Genomic DNA, 15,199 nt, shown 5'->3' with positions numbered 1-15,199 from the left:
TCGAGCGAGCTGTGGTTAAATTACTATTACTGTGTAGAGATCACCTGCACTGAACTGCACAGAAGGCATTTCCCCATTTTCATTGATATTTCAAATGTGCAAAGAATGGCAGAAACCAAGAAATTGGCCTTTAAAAAACTCCTTTCCACTGCTAAGCATTGCTGAAGTCCCATGAATTAAACTGACAGTCTCAGGTTACCTTAATTATGCAGAAGAAAGTATGTTGACGCCATAACAGAGTATTCTTAGAGCTGCTATTTCTGTCATTTTTCCACCGACACAGTAGAAAATCACATTTCATTAATAATATTAATAATGACTGCAGTTTCCTTTAGTCAGTCACAGAGCCCTTAAAGTGTTTCCCCTTAAAATGAAGGCAATGTAGCCCTGATTGGTTGCATCTTTGTCTCTGCAGCGGAGCTCAGTGGAAGGGCAAGGTGCAGACAGAGTTTGTTTAATTTAATAAACTGTGCTTTGCATGAAAATACACACAAGCAAAATGAATGAAAGTCAGCGCTTATACTGGCAACTATGATTATGTGAAATATAAGTAACAATGACTTTTTATATTCCTTCTTAAGCTAATCTGAATGGTCTGGCACAATATGACGTTACTGCCCCAAAAGTAAGCATGCCCGTTGAACAGGATATGTGTTAAATGCCAATCCTATGATTACTTATCATTTCCAAAAGACTCATCATCCATCTGTATGAAGCAAACATGTATTTTGTTCCCTGGCTGGCAGGGCTCTTTGTGATAAGTGTACTTTGCTCTTAACTTGAGCCATAAATCTTCTTTATCAGCTTCAGTTTGAATTAGCGCAATAAACGGGTCTGTGGAAGTGGGAATTAATCAGTGTTGGGATCAATTTTGCCTACTGTGGCGTCTACAACAGATAGTTTGCAAAACAGCGTTGTGAAAGCCTGATATGACAATTTAATTCAATTCAATTATATTCATATAGTGCTAAATCACAACAATAGTTGTCTCAAGGTATTTTATAATGTAAGGTAAAGGGCTTAGACAATACAGAGGAAACAGAGAAAACTCCAACAATCAGATGACCGCCTATGAGCAAGTGCTTTGGCAACAGTGGGAAGGAAAAACTCCCTTTTAAGTGAAAGAAACCTCCAGCAGAACCAGGCTGATGGATAGGCAGCCATCTGCCATACTGGTTGGGGGTGAGGGGAGGAAGACAGCATAAAGACATGCTGTGGAAGAGAGCCAGAGATAAATAATAAGTGGTGTATAAACACATAGAACCTGACACCTCAAAAAGTAACAATAACAGTGCCACATTACTGTACATGGGAGCATTATTCTTTTACTGGGCGTTATTCTGCCATAAACCTACTGACCAAATAACTGCTGTTTAACAGACTTTTAATGGGACTTGTCTATTCACCATCTGTGCGTATAAAATCACTTTCAGTCATGGAAATTATTAATAATTAAATAATTAAGTATTCAGATTTTTAAAAATATATCCTAATAGTCTCTTTGCTTTGGTGCTGTTGTCCATTGATTGATGCATGACTGAAAAGTGATAATAATGGATGGATGGAAGATTTTAAGGCACTCATATGATTCACTCAAGTCTCTGCCCATCCAATGTGTTACTAAAGTAAACACTAAAACCTTCCACTGGAGGGTGCTGCATACTGTTATTGTTAAGGTACTCGTGTTTTAATTCGGGGTCCATCCATACACGCATTATCTATGCCTGAGCAGCTCTTGTAGGTGTAGTGTGTAGGTGGTTTATCAAGGTGAGATTAGGCAGACTTCAGCAGGTGGGTATTACTATTAAAAAACACATATGTTTTTGAAAGGAGACCTGTAGATACCCAAAGTCTCAATTAGCATGTCTATCAAAGCCATCATCATCACTTTTTCTTTTTTTTCTTTTTTTTTTTACCAAATTTTTAGTTAGCTTTCCAAGTTGACAAAATAATTGTAATTTAAAAAAAAAATCTAAACTATAGTTTTTAGTTTTTTTTAAATTCGTTGACAAATCTACTGTCAAAAAATATTTATCCCCAAAATGCTAACTTTAATAATTTGATTTTAAGTATGTGTTCCGCGTAATTTCTTACATAACTGTAAAATGTAAAATGTAAAATTTAATGGAATATGGTCTAATTAAATGTACTTGATTGGTATGCATTCAGTTATACCCATTACTTTTTTCTTAATGATTCATTATTTGGATACATAAACTGTTGATTTTATATATTTCATTTGCATTTCACTCAACATTATTGCTTCATGTTTATGAGGGCAAGAATTATTTATTCATTGTGTTGTTTTAGTTTAATTTTAGTTAACTATAATGCCTTACTTACTTACAAAACAGCTTAAAAAAGTAAACGTATCTCAACCATAGAAACAAGGTGACAGACAACATACATAACAATATATTCATTTAAAGTTGGCAGTATAAGATTAGCGGCCTTTCTCGTGTTATTTTTAAGCAAAAAGAGAGGACCAGCTTATTAGATTTTCTTTTTGTTCACTGATTGATTTTCTTTTCTTTTATTTATTTATTTTTTGCGTTTGTGTTGCACAGGCGTTCGGTTTGAGCCTTGTGGCGCACGGTAGCAGTGATGTGGCTCTCGGTAAAGTAATCTTCCACGTCACTAGGAAGTAGTGCAGAGCCGAGGGAGTGAGAGCTCGCCTGCGGGAGCTTTTGAGAAATTTTACAGATGTAAATATCTCAAACTGCACGTCGAAGGTCACCTGGGAGGATAATAGTCCTGCAGATAGGTAGGTTTTGGGACTTATTTTTAACCAACATGAGTGACATTTGTTTCGCTGTCTGGTGGTAACTCATAAGCTCGTTAGCTAACGTTACTGTCCTCCATTTCATTGCTAACCGAAGCAAAAGCTAAACTCCTGTCAGCTAATTCTTGATAGTCAGCAGTTGGTTCTGTGTTTTAACCTAGAAAAACCAGCTTTGGGGACAACTAACTAATAAAAATGAGCAAAACCTTGCTATTTTAGCATTTTTGTCTTTACGCATGTAACGCCATTTAACCTGTTAGAAAGCTTATTAGCTGCGTGTCACTATTTTTTGACTTGTTAGCTTATGCTGTTTTGTGATGAAGGGAACCAAGATTTTCCGTAAAAAGCAGCTGAAAACTTTGATCTGACTTTAATTTTGAGAAGTAATTGTCGTTTTCAGGTTTAATCCAGACGTAGACTGAACACCAATCACCTGGTTCTCCAGGTTTCAGCTAGTAGTATGTTTTGCAATTCAGTTGTAGCTCTATAGCTAAATTCTAAAGCAACAGAAGTTAGCACAAAGTGCTTTACTGACACACTCATTTGTAATACAGGTCTCCTAGAACCCAACTAAAAACACGGAACTCACAAAAACAGACGGCAAAATAAAACTGCAGTTAAGAAGAAGCGAGAAACTAAGAATAAAAACATAATTAGATTTCAATATTGGTAAAAACATCCACACACGCACAAAAAGCAATGGAAAACATTTGCAATACGTTTGGCCAAATCATGATGAACTCTACTAAAAGCAGCTGAAATTGGGTATACCTTAGAGGTTCTTGTCCGGGAAGCCAGACTGCTTCATCGACTAGGGGCAATAACGATGGTCCAGTCACCTTAAGTTTTTAGGTGAGAAGATGGCACTTTGAGCAGTTGTTGGGAGGATGACCTCAATGACTTGAAGGCAAAATATCACAGATTTAAAAGATTTCGATATATAGTGCAACCAAATCCACAGAGGGCCTTAAGAATGTGTAATATAAGTTTAACATTTATCCAAAACTGTACCCAGTGCAGTTGAGCTATTAAGGGAGTGGACTGATGTGCTGTAGTTTCTGAATATCTACAAGAGAAATTCTAGGACAAATTTATCCTACCACAGATTACCAGGGAAATGCTATTTGGAAACAGAAAAAAATGTGTACAAAAAGGCAACAACTTGATCTGACTAACTCAAACTACCACAGCTTTTATTTCAGATATAGATCAATTATAAGTATAGGACTTTATCAAATTGTGTGTATAAAATCTATGTGCTTTTATCTTGTGTGGAAACATGTTGATGATCATAGTTAGCATAAACAAAGAGGAAGAACTGGCAAACGTATTCCATGAGATTAGGTTAGTTTTGACTTCACTGAGATTTTTTCACCAGTGTAAATGTTTTCTCCATCACTGACGAAATCTGTTCTTTTTCTGTTTTCATAGGTATTATCCAGTGAGCAACATACATTTGGATTCTTCTAATCTGATACAAGCACAGCAGCAAAATGACGGCTGCAGAGAACGTTTGTTACACTCTGATCAATGTTGCCTCGGACTCAGAGCCCCCTTCTGAAGTCAGCCTAAAGGCAGATCTAGGTAACCATTTGCTGTAAAGTTTAATAATTTACCTCAATATACAGTACAAAGGGGAAAAATAGCCTTTCTCCACTTTTTTCTACATCTTAATGCATTTGTGATGTATGAGTGTTATTTTTATAGGCCATTATATAATGTCTGGTTTAGGGGAAAAACTGTTCAAATCTTTTTTTATAGATTAATTTTGATTCAAAGAAGCATTGTTGATGTATGACATCAAGCTTTGATCAGGATTGGTTTAACTTTTTTTGCATTAACATGCAAATAAGTCAGTGTCCTTTGGGGGGTAAAACCTCACAACGTCCTTTGAGAGTTTTTGGTGAAGTTTAGTATCAGATGAATTTAATTCGATGAAGACTAGTTTAAATAATAACTGATTGATATGCTAAATATAATAATCTTTCTTTAGAAAAGGGAGAGATCAAGGCCAAGACTGAAGCCTTGAAGAAGGTCATCATCATGATCCTGAATGGCGAGAAGTTGCCGGGACTGCTGATGACTATAATCCGTTTTGTGCTGCCGCTTCAAGACCACACCATCAAGAAGCTGCTGCTGGTTTTCTGGGAGATTGTTCCCAAAACAACTCCTGATGGCAAACTCCTTCAGGAGATGATCCTGGTCTGTGATGCCTACAGGAAGGTAATCTAAGTTATATACTATCAGCTGCTATAAACAGTGCATTTTTAAATATACACATCAGGTTACACTATTTATTACAGCATAACTATAGCAATGGGGGAAAACTAAAGGTTAAAAAAAATAAGTTCAGCAATTCTAATTTTAAATATTTCTTCTATTTCAGGACCTGCAGCATCCCAATGAGTTCATCCGTGGCTCCACTCTGCGTTTCCTGTGCAAGCTGAAGGAGTCTGAGTTGCTTGAGCCTCTCATGCCAGCGATCCGGGCCTGCCTGGAGCACCGCCACAGTTATGTGCGCCGTAACGCTGTCCTGGCCATTTACACAATCTACAGGTACTAGCTGCTAAATATTATAACGTATAAATTTTGAACTGTATTCATCATGAACAACAACCAGCTCTGTTTGTTTTGTAGGAACTTTGAACATCTCATCCCAGATGCTCCAGAGCTGATCCATGATTTCCTGGTCAATGAGAAAGATGCCAGCTGTAAGAGAAATGCTTTCATGATGCTGATTCATGCAGACCAGGTCTGTAGCATATTGTCTGTTCTTTTCTTACTGTTTCTACTTTTACTTTTAGTCATACAGTAAATATGCCAAAGGTCTATCTCACACCTTGTCATTCATGCATTTATATGTTGCAGGATCGCGCTCTGGACTACCTCAGCACATGTATTGACCAAGTTCACACTTTTGGAGACATCCTCCAGCTGGTTATTGTGGAGCTGATTTACAAAGTGAGTCACAGCTTGTGGTGGGCATATCTAAACCTTTTAGCACAATGGATGATTTCACATCCAAGTTCTTGTTGTTTTTCTTTTTTCCCCTCTGTTAGGTTTGCCATGCTAACCCTTCTGAGCGTGCCCGTTTTATCCGTTGCATTTACAACCTGCTGCAGTCTTCCAGCCCGGCGGTTAAGTATGAGGCTGCTGGCACCCTTGTAACACTCTCCAGCGCTCCCACAGCCATTAAGGTACGTCATCAGTGTTTCAGTGGTTGTGTGTATGTCTTGTATCATTTATACAGTGCTTTATACATTGTATTACGTTTAGATAGATTGTTGTCTTTGCTTTATTAAAGCCTGTATGCATTCTGTGCTTTGTTGGACTCTAGGCTGCTGCCCAGTGCTACATTGATTTGATCATCAAGGAGAGCGACAATAATGTGAAACTGATCGTTCTTGATCGTCTCATCGAACTGAAGGAGCATCCCACTCATGAGCGTGTGCTCCAGGTACGTCTCATAATGGCTTTTATTAGTTTTTCTAGCACTTAACAAATAAAGTTGTTAGTGGCTCTTTCACTACAGAAACCATAAAAGGAAAGGAATGGTACCCAAAAGAAGTCTTTTTGAGATCATAAAATTTATTAGAAAATATACAAAAATTGTTATGTGTCAGTACCAACTGTGTTAAAAATTGGGTCTCACTAATACGTTTTCATTCAGGACCTTGTGATGGACATCCTGCGTGTTCTAAGCACTCCTGACCTGGAAGTCAGAAAGAAGACCTTACAGCTGGCGCTGGACCTTGTTTCATCCCGTAATGTAGAAGAGGTCTGTTGACATTTGCAGCTTTTGTGTATTTTTGTTGTTGCTTTTTTTGTTTTTGCATTGACACCTAGAAAAACTGGAATACAGTGTTAAAGTAGTGACTTCTGTCTGGCTGCTAGTTGGTGATTGTTTTGAAGAAAGAAGTGATCAAAACAAACAACGTAACAGAGCATGAAGACACTGATAAGTACAGGCAGCTCTTGGTGCGCACCCTCCACTCGTGTAGCGTGCGTTTTCCTGACATGGCAGCCAATGTCATACCTGTGGTGAGTTTCCTCTTATTTCCTTTTAAGATTCTCGTGATATCTTTAGATTTCTAAATATACATTTTTATCATAAACGGTCTTTAAAATAAAACATTTTCTAAACATTTTCTATATGTTGATGTTTTACAGCTGATGGAATTCTTGAGTGACACTAATGAGGCAGCTGCTGCCGATGTGCTGGAGTTTGTGCGGGAAGCCATTCAGAGGTTTGACAACTTGAGACCCCTGATCATCGAGAAGATGCTGGAAGTCTTTCATGCCATCAGAACTGTCAAGTAAGTAATCCTGATGAGTCTAAAGAGCAGATGAAAGTCAATTCGTGGTTAAGAAACCATTGTATAGGCTGTGCTTGCTAAAGGGAAGTCACTACTTACTCTTTGATTGTGTAGCACTGTGATTGTTTATAAACTTCATCACAATTGTCCTGTTTCAGGATTTATAGGGGGGCACTGTGGATCTTAGGAGAATACTGCAGCACCAAGGAAGACATCCAGAGTGTGATGACAGAAGTTCGCAGGTCCTTGGGAGAGGTATGTTTGTTCATTGTTGTCAGGATTACAAGTAACGCACGCTATTTTGATTAAAACGTTTATAATTGTCTCTCCCCGGGACAGATCCCAATTGTGGAGAATGAGATTAAGAAGGAGACCGGTGAGGTGAAGCCAGAAGATGAAGTGAGCGCAGCTCCAGCTCAGAAACTTGTGACAGAAATGGGCACTTATGTGACACAGAGTGCCCTCAGCTCCTCCAGGCCTTCAAAGAAGGAGGAAGATAGGTAAACACTGGACATCATGGAGGAAAAGCATTTTGCTAACACTGTATACCCTTCATTGTGTTGAATTTTCCATCCACCTCGCTCATTAAGAATTTGTTGTTCCAGACCTCCACTCAGAGGCTTCCTAATGGATGGAGACTTCTATGTGGCAGCTTCTTTGGCCACAACGCTGACCAAAGTGGCTTTGCGCTATGTTGCTCTTGTTCAAGATAAAAAGAAGCAAAATGTAAGTTATTCTTCCTTCATTTCAATAAAAGCACTTTTAATAATTTGCCCTACCTTTGCTTCCTCTGACCCCTGCTGTCTTGGTGCCCCCCCCTTGCAGTCTTTTGTTGCAGAGGCCATGTTGATCATGGTCACTGTGCTGCACCTGGGTAAGTGCTCTCTGCCCAAGAAGCCAATTACAGACGACGATGTGGATCGCATCTCACTTTGCCTGAAGGTCCTGTCAGAGTGTTCACCACTTATGAATGACATTTTCAACAAGGAGTGTCGCAGATCCCTGTCACACATGCTGGCTGTCAGGCTGGAGGAAGAGAAGCTGTCACAGAAGGTAATGAAAGTTGACCTAAAACTCACCAACCTCGTTACACAGAAAATGAGCAAATTTTTGGTGCCAAATTTAATACGAAACCTGTGATATGTTTATAAGCCAACTTTTGTTTTCAAGAGCCTGCACCCTGATAGGTCTAAGGAGGAGTGTAGTAATATCACACCCCTAGATGATCATTTAAACCTGATGTGTATACACATAAGACTTTTGGGACTGATGGAAAACTTTTTTTTTTTATAGTGCACCAGTTTCTCTTGACAGCAGCATTGTCTCTGTCTTTCCAGTTTCTCTTAGTTCTGCACAATAACATCTGTTTTTATTCTCTTTCTGTTGAACAACTGTTTCTTATGTCTTTTTTGTAACTTGCTATGCTGTGTTATTTTCACTATACTAGACTACATTATAGATACTTTTGTTGTTGTTCCATTGGGGTTGTTATTTCCTCCAAAAATAACCACATGTGTTTCTTCTTCTGACTACAGAAAGAGTCTGAGAAACGCAATGTAACGGTCCAGGCCGACGATCCAATATCCTTCATGCAGCTCATGGCCAAAAATGAGATGACTTCCAAGGAGGACCAGTTCCAGCTCAGCCTGCTGGCTGCTATGGGCAACACTCAGAGGAAGGAGGCCGCCGATCCTCTGGCATCGAAACTCAACAAGGTGCACCATACTTAACCCCTAAAAGCCTTTCCATAAAAGGAAACTGGAAATTAATGTGAGAGATAATGTTGGAGTAGTGCTTTTGAACAGAAAAAGAGGGAAAGGGACTGATTATTGCTGTTTGCGTGCATTTCAAGTTTACGGCTTAGTCTAACTTATTTACTGTTCATATTATTTCATATTATTGGCAACATGGCAGCAACCGCTGCTGAAGCCCTTCTTGTGCACATGCTTTGCTTTTAATAGGTTATTAAAAGATAATAAACTAGTGCTTAGGGAGTGCTTGTACTAGGTTGTTTATTAATCATTAAATGAATGCATTTTGTCCAACTTAGGTGACCCAGCTGACGGGCTTCTCAGATCCAGTCTATGCTGAAGCCTACGTTCATGTGAACCAGTATGACATTGTGCTGGATGTGCTGGTGGTCAATCAGACCAGTGATACTCTTCAGAACTGCACACTTGAGCTGGCCACTTTAGGTTAGTGTAGTTTTTTCAACTTCTGTGAAAAGATGTTTTTTTTCTCTCATTTAAGCTGTACACATTTGGGTTTCTACTATAATGTAATTCAACTTTCTGTCCTGCAGGCGATCTTAAGTTGGTTGAGAAGCCTTCACCTTTAACTCTTGCACCTCATGATTTTGCTAACATCAAGGCCAATGTGAAGGTGGCATCTACAGAGAATGGCATTATATTTGGAAACATCGGTAAAAGAATTTTTGACTATTTTTAGCATCACATCTCAAGTCACACCTTTTTTTTTCTTTTTTTTTTTTTCTGTAGATGCATTTTTTAAATTAATTGTGGGGATGTCTGGATTCTTCTTTTCAGTCTACGATGTGTCAGGAGCTGCTAGCGACAGAAACTGCGTTGTCCTCAGCGACATCCATATTGACATCATGGACTACATCCAGCCAGCCTCCTGCACTGATGCAGAATTCAGACAGATGTGGGCAGAGTTTGAGTGGGAAAACAAGGTAAACTTAAGGGGTTAAAACACATTCCTGAAAGCTGACTCGTTTTGCAAAAAGTGGGACATGTTAAAAGTTCTCTCTCTCTCTCTCTCTCTCTCTCTTTTTTTAAAAATGGGTTTAGTTGATGCACATTCAACTAACACTGAGAACTGATTGTCCTTTCTTTATTGTAGGTGACAGTGAACACCAACATCACTGAGCTGAACGAGTATCTCCAGCATATCCTCAAGTCCACCAACATGAAGTGTTTGACTCCTGAAAAGGTTGGTATGAGAACATTTTGTAAACCACAGACTAAGGAAAGTAAACAACCTTTTAAATCTTGGCAGCTTTCCCAAATACAAATAACAAGGGTAATTAAAATTTTTGGCACCAGTGCACATCGGAAAGAATCATTAGCGGCCATATAGCAGGATAGTTTCTTGTGCTGACTATATAAAGAATATATGTAAACATAAGACATGCCAGTGCTTCCTTATAAGATGAATGTGCAGATACTGTGATGTTGTTTGTTGTTCTTAACCAACGTTCTTCTCTCATAAACAAGGCTCTGTCTGGCTTCTGTGGCTTCATGGCGGCCAACCTTTATGCTCGTTCTATCTTTGGAGAAGATGCCCTGGCTAATGTCAGCATTGAGAAGCCTTTCCACCTGGGGCCCGATGCACCTGTCAATGGACACATACGCATTAGAGCTAAAAGTCAGGTAGGTCACAGCTGCCACACCGTGAACTCTTAAGAATCTGAGAGGTAAAGGCTAGGTGGACTTTATTTCCCCTCAGTAAAGCAATGCATCCATTTGTAAAAATATCACATGACTGATTTGATTTGAAATAACTGATCAGTTCTGCAAGTATTTGCACAGTGACACAGTTTTTGCCTCTCTAAAGTACCCCAAGTGTGGACTTTCATCCTTAAATGCACGCATTTAACAAAAAATTTGCATTTATTAATCTCCAAATGCTGATAGATTTCACTGTATTTCAGATATGCTAATGTGTAGCATGTGTCGCAGCTAACCCTCTTTCCTTTGTTCCACAGGGGATGGCCCTGAGTCTGGGTGACAAGATCAACCTCTCCCAAAAAAAGGCAAATGTCTGAAACAGCTGCTGTTCTGTGTCACCTAACTTACTGTTTGATCATCGTCATAGCAGATATGAACTATTATATGGTCAGTTACTTCTGTGCTCTATATTTTTTAACATCACCTCTTTCTGAAAACTACATCTCAGCAATGTGCTTTCGCTGTCCTGTTTCATTTTCAATAAATGTATTGAAATAATGTCCAAAAGATGCTCTGTGGTGTTTTCATTGAGTTAAGAGCCTTTTTTTCTTATTAAAACCTCATTATTTTTATTTTTTATTTTTTTTTCAAAATAGTGCAATTTACAAATGAAACTTAAGACAGTATATGCAAAAGATAGGGAATTCCAGTTCAATTCAGTAAGAAAAGGGTAAAAAAATCCTCTAGTACCTCCCAGAACCACTAAGGTTCTTATTGAATTTGATATTCTTAAAGGCATAAGACAGAAAAACATCCAAACTAAACCAATGATCATTAAATAAGTGTGTACCCTTTTTGTAGGGTCAGTATAAGGCTTCCTGGGGTGACTGTTGATGAGATTTGGTGCTTTATAAATAAAATTGAATTGAATTTTGGAGATGGCAGGGCGGAGCAGTGGTTAGTAATAGGTTTGAATCAGCTGGCTGGAGCCTTTCATTGTAAAGATTCTAAATTGGGCATAGGTGTGAGTGTGACCGGTTGTCTGCTTGTCCCTGTGTTATCCCTGTGACAGATTAGCAATCTGTGCAGGGTGCACCCCACCCACTGTGACAGCTGGGAGCATCTCCAGCACAACGGTAACCCAGAAATGTAGTTGGACTGTATGCCTTCTTTTAGAAAGTATGGAAAGTTGTGCTGTACCTGCCTTAATGTGCATGACAGTAGATGTTTAGTAATAATCTTTAAAGAAGCTGTTACAATTACCTAAAGGACGTTGTGCCCCAAAGTGAAGAGAGTGTCTAGCTTGTGATGGTAGCTCTGGGATCTAATTAGAATTCCTCAGATTCCTTCCACAATATCTCCCACAGTGGGGTAACTGATTGGAATTTGTACCGCCAGTACCTCTAAACTGACGACATCACCTTGAAAATGTCTGTCTACATGCATAACCTGGGCAAGAACATAAATTCTTTTAACCTCAGGTAATATATTGCCAAGATTTGAAATGAACTCTGAGCCATCTGCAAGTTTCACTGTCAGCGTGATAATGAGATGGAGATAGATTAGTGCTGGCACAGGCCTCCATATTCCACTCGCCCTCCAGTTTATTATTTATGAGTAAAGGGATATTTCTGGGAGTAGGCCAGATTAAAGGGTCACCACCCCAGTCATACATTTACAGTATCTGTAAAAATCTCCCCCCAGGGTTTTTAGATAAAGGCTGAAAGGTGGCGTTGAGGTCAGACCTTCAACTGTGAAAATAAACAGCCAACTCCAACTGCCGTGTGCACAGCACAGACTGTCTGGTTCGGGTATAGTTATTATGAGAATCACAGCTACACCTTCTAACACAAGGCATGACTTTGGCATTGTGCTTTTGGGTGATTTTCTTGCTTTGCCACATCAATATGTAGACACAAAGTGTTCATGCTAAACACAGGATCACTGTCACAATTCCTCCAAATTTTAAGAAGGTTTGGGTGATATAATATTTTGTATTATATTTTAAAACCACTCTGGTACGACTGAAACTGACAGCACTCACCATGTAAACCATTTGGAGGGAGTCTTGATGCATGCTCAATCATCCAGGAAAGTAAATCTCCAAAAGTTGATTCTGCTCATCTGGACGTAGCGTTTTGTGGGAGAAACGTTTCGTCACTCATCCAAGTGACTTCTTCAGTCTCAGCTGACTGCAGGTTTCCCCAATCTTATAAACAGTACATTTGCATAATGACTTCAGTGGGCTAGTTTCAGTCATTATGCAAATGTACTGATTTAAGGCCCCGCGTTTTCTCTTTTCTGACACCGGGTGGCGCCACGGGTCCCAAAGCCATGTGGTGTTTTATGTTTTGTTGTTGATGTTTTAATGCAGTTAAACATTGGATTTAGCACGAAGTGAGACACGATTTACGCGCTGACAACACAAGTAGGGACCTTTGCGCAATGAAATAAAAGGTTGTAATTTAGACGAACTGGTATGAGTCCGTTTCAACAAGGGAAAAAACAAAAAGAAAACACAAATCACAGTCCATCACTTTCAATTTCCACCTGCGTGATGAGTTATGACGCTGCATATAAAGTGCACACATGTGCGCATTTTATAGTAAATTGCGGGGCAGCAGCAGGCGTGTGTGCAGCGTGCAGAAATACTCCTGCAAACATCACTTTTACTGCATTTCCTCCGTTTGCTTTATCTGTCCACAAAACCTATTTTTCCCCACTGTGCTGGAAAAGGTTTTTTTTTTTTTTTTTTAAATAATTGAATATTAAAATAAGTGATTTTTTTTCTAATTAAATCTATCTAAAATTGGATGTCGCGCACAGCACAAATAAAATGTTTAAATCCGACTAAGCTGTGGAAATATTGTAGATAACATATCAAGAAACGTCACCCTGAGTTTGTTTGTTTTTTTTTACAGTTTTTATTTTTTTATTCATTGGACTGAAAAGTAAAGAAACTAGTAACTTCCAGCATGTTTAAACCATATTTACGTTGCGACGACGACGGCCACGGGGCGCGTTATCGCTGCGTAATTGGCTGTAATTACAGCGAGCAGACAGCGCAGAGCCATTTGAGGACAGGAATGTGACTGCAGGGTGCATGATATTAGTGTCAGGGCAGAGCTGCAGAGTGGGTTGAGGTCTACTTGCGTCGGTGTGTGTGCGTGCAGGAGGGTGTTGAAGCAGTTTGCAGACTGCCTCTAGAAACAGCCCCTAGCGTCAGACATCAGTATTAGCCTGGCTGATTACTCTTAACTATCGGATCAGCATCTTGAACGGTGCAGTGTTGGCGAGCCCGAAACGCGGTCAGGCGTATGGACAGGCGGTGGTAGCTCCGATTGGGATCCCTCTTCGTTTACATCCCTACAACTAAATAAAAAGAGAAAGGGGGGCTGCTGCACAGGCGAGACTGTTTCGGCACGTAGCTGGCCTCTGTATCTGCGTTCCGGTGCCTCCAACTACGAGGGCCTCTTCAGTTTACAGGGGGAAAAGTGGGTGTTTGCTGCTTCACTGGTGTTTCGGCAGCGACAGCGGCGGCGGTGTCCTCGATGGCAGGCTGGAAGGACGGCTCGGTGCAGGAGAAGTATCGCCTGGTTGTGGTCGGAGGAGGTGGCGTCGGGAAATCAGCCCTGACTATCCAGTTTATTCAGGTCAGTAGCGGTAAACCTTGCAGTTGAAGCGAATGTAAGCCTCGCTCTGATTTCCACGCTCGCCCGAAAAAACACGGCCAAACAAGGAGGGAGAGGCCGGACACGGGTTCCGTCCGTAAACGGACACCGGGGTCTGTTTTTCCTCACTACTTTGCCGAGGCCTGCGACTGTCGGACGGATGGAGAGGTTTTAGTGCGAGATATGGAGAATTAAACGTCTGTCACTTTAACGCGACGATTTCCGAGAGGACCACTTCCACTTTGCAGTTTGTACAGCCGCTAGTCATAAGAGAAAGGAAAGTGGGTCTTTGGAGCTTAAAGAGTTGTCCTATTTTCTTGTACCTAAGTTTCCCTACAAAGTAAAGCAGCGGATTTAGAGTTCGTGCTAAGTTGTTAGAAGTCCTGTGATTTTCTTTGAGAGGGGGTGCACTGGCCCACCAAGCCACACAATGTAATACTTCAAATAGAAGGATGCAAAAGCTGTACAAAGTTGGTACATTGGTGTCTCTCTGTGTCACTCTCAAGAGGAAAAAGTGCGTTTGAGTTCTTTTTAAGTGCAACCAAAACGGATCCTCCAGATCTCACTGGAAATATGTGAACTAGACAGAGAAAATCCGTTCAGGTTGGGTGACTGTAAAATAAGCAGCAGCTGCACAAAATGTCCAGTGAGAGATGATTAACTTTTGTGCTCTGATGCAGAGTCTCACCAGGTCTGCTGGTTAACCTCGTTTCAATCTGAAACCAAAGGCAAGCAAGCGCACTAATATAGATAATCTATAGAAATGAAAGATTGCTTCCACCACTCTTAATCAGTTATACAGCAGCCTGCTTGAAGAAAACTTGCTGGGTGTCACATATAAAAGGCGTGTAAACAGTTTACCTCCCTGTAATGCCTGGTTGCATTCCAGCACAGTGCAGACACTGCTCTGACCTTCCAGGCTTTCATAATCGCCATTTAGGAGAGGGCCCAAACACACACACACACACACACACACACACACACACACACACACACACACACACACACACACACACACAC

General features: G+C 40.1%; 2 protein-coding genes across 2 annotated transcripts in view; both read left to right on the top strand.

Annotated features, from left to right (window-relative positions):
• Positions 1-2,611: 2,611 nt before the first annotated feature.
• On the top strand, positions 2,612-11,075 carry copb1 (COPI coat complex subunit beta 1). The gene is made up of 22 exons (XM_005936518.3): positions 2,612-2,764; positions 4,214-4,366; positions 4,776-5,005; positions 5,169-5,338; positions 5,420-5,534; positions 5,651-5,743; positions 5,842-5,979; positions 6,120-6,239; positions 6,453-6,560; positions 6,677-6,823; positions 6,953-7,098; positions 7,257-7,353; positions 7,438-7,598; positions 7,704-7,824; positions 7,924-8,151; positions 8,634-8,813; positions 9,149-9,293; positions 9,401-9,520; positions 9,645-9,790; positions 9,961-10,050; positions 10,335-10,490; positions 10,826-11,075. Exons 2-22 carry the CDS (start codon positions 4,276-4,278, stop codon positions 10,883-10,885), a joined length of 2,862 nt encoding a protein of 953 aa, XP_005936580.1. The 5' UTR covers positions 2,612-2,764; positions 4,214-4,275; the 3' UTR covers positions 10,886-11,075.
• Positions 11,076-13,597: 2,522 nt separating this feature from the next.
• The window catches only part of rras2 (RAS related 2), a 30,420-nt gene continuing 28,818 nt past the window's right edge, over positions 13,598-15,199 (top strand). Inside the window, exon 1 of the mRNA XM_005936516.2 lies at positions 13,598-14,161. Coding sequence (XP_005936578.1) covers positions 14,060-14,161 — 102 coding nt within the window. The 5' untranslated portion in view covers positions 13,598-14,059. The remainder of the gene's footprint in view (positions 14,162-15,199) is intronic.

This window comes from Haplochromis burtoni, unplaced genomic scaffold (genome assembly GCF_018398535.1).
Source record: "Haplochromis burtoni strain Fernald_Lab_line unplaced genomic scaffold, NCSU_Asbu1 Contig_50, whole genome shotgun sequence".
In the NCBI taxonomy this organism is placed as follows: Eukaryota; Metazoa; Chordata; class Actinopteri; order Cichliformes; family Cichlidae; genus Haplochromis; species Haplochromis burtoni.
The sequence above is the reverse complement of the archived record's forward strand: the minus strand, read 5'-3'. Positions and strand labels throughout refer to the sequence as shown.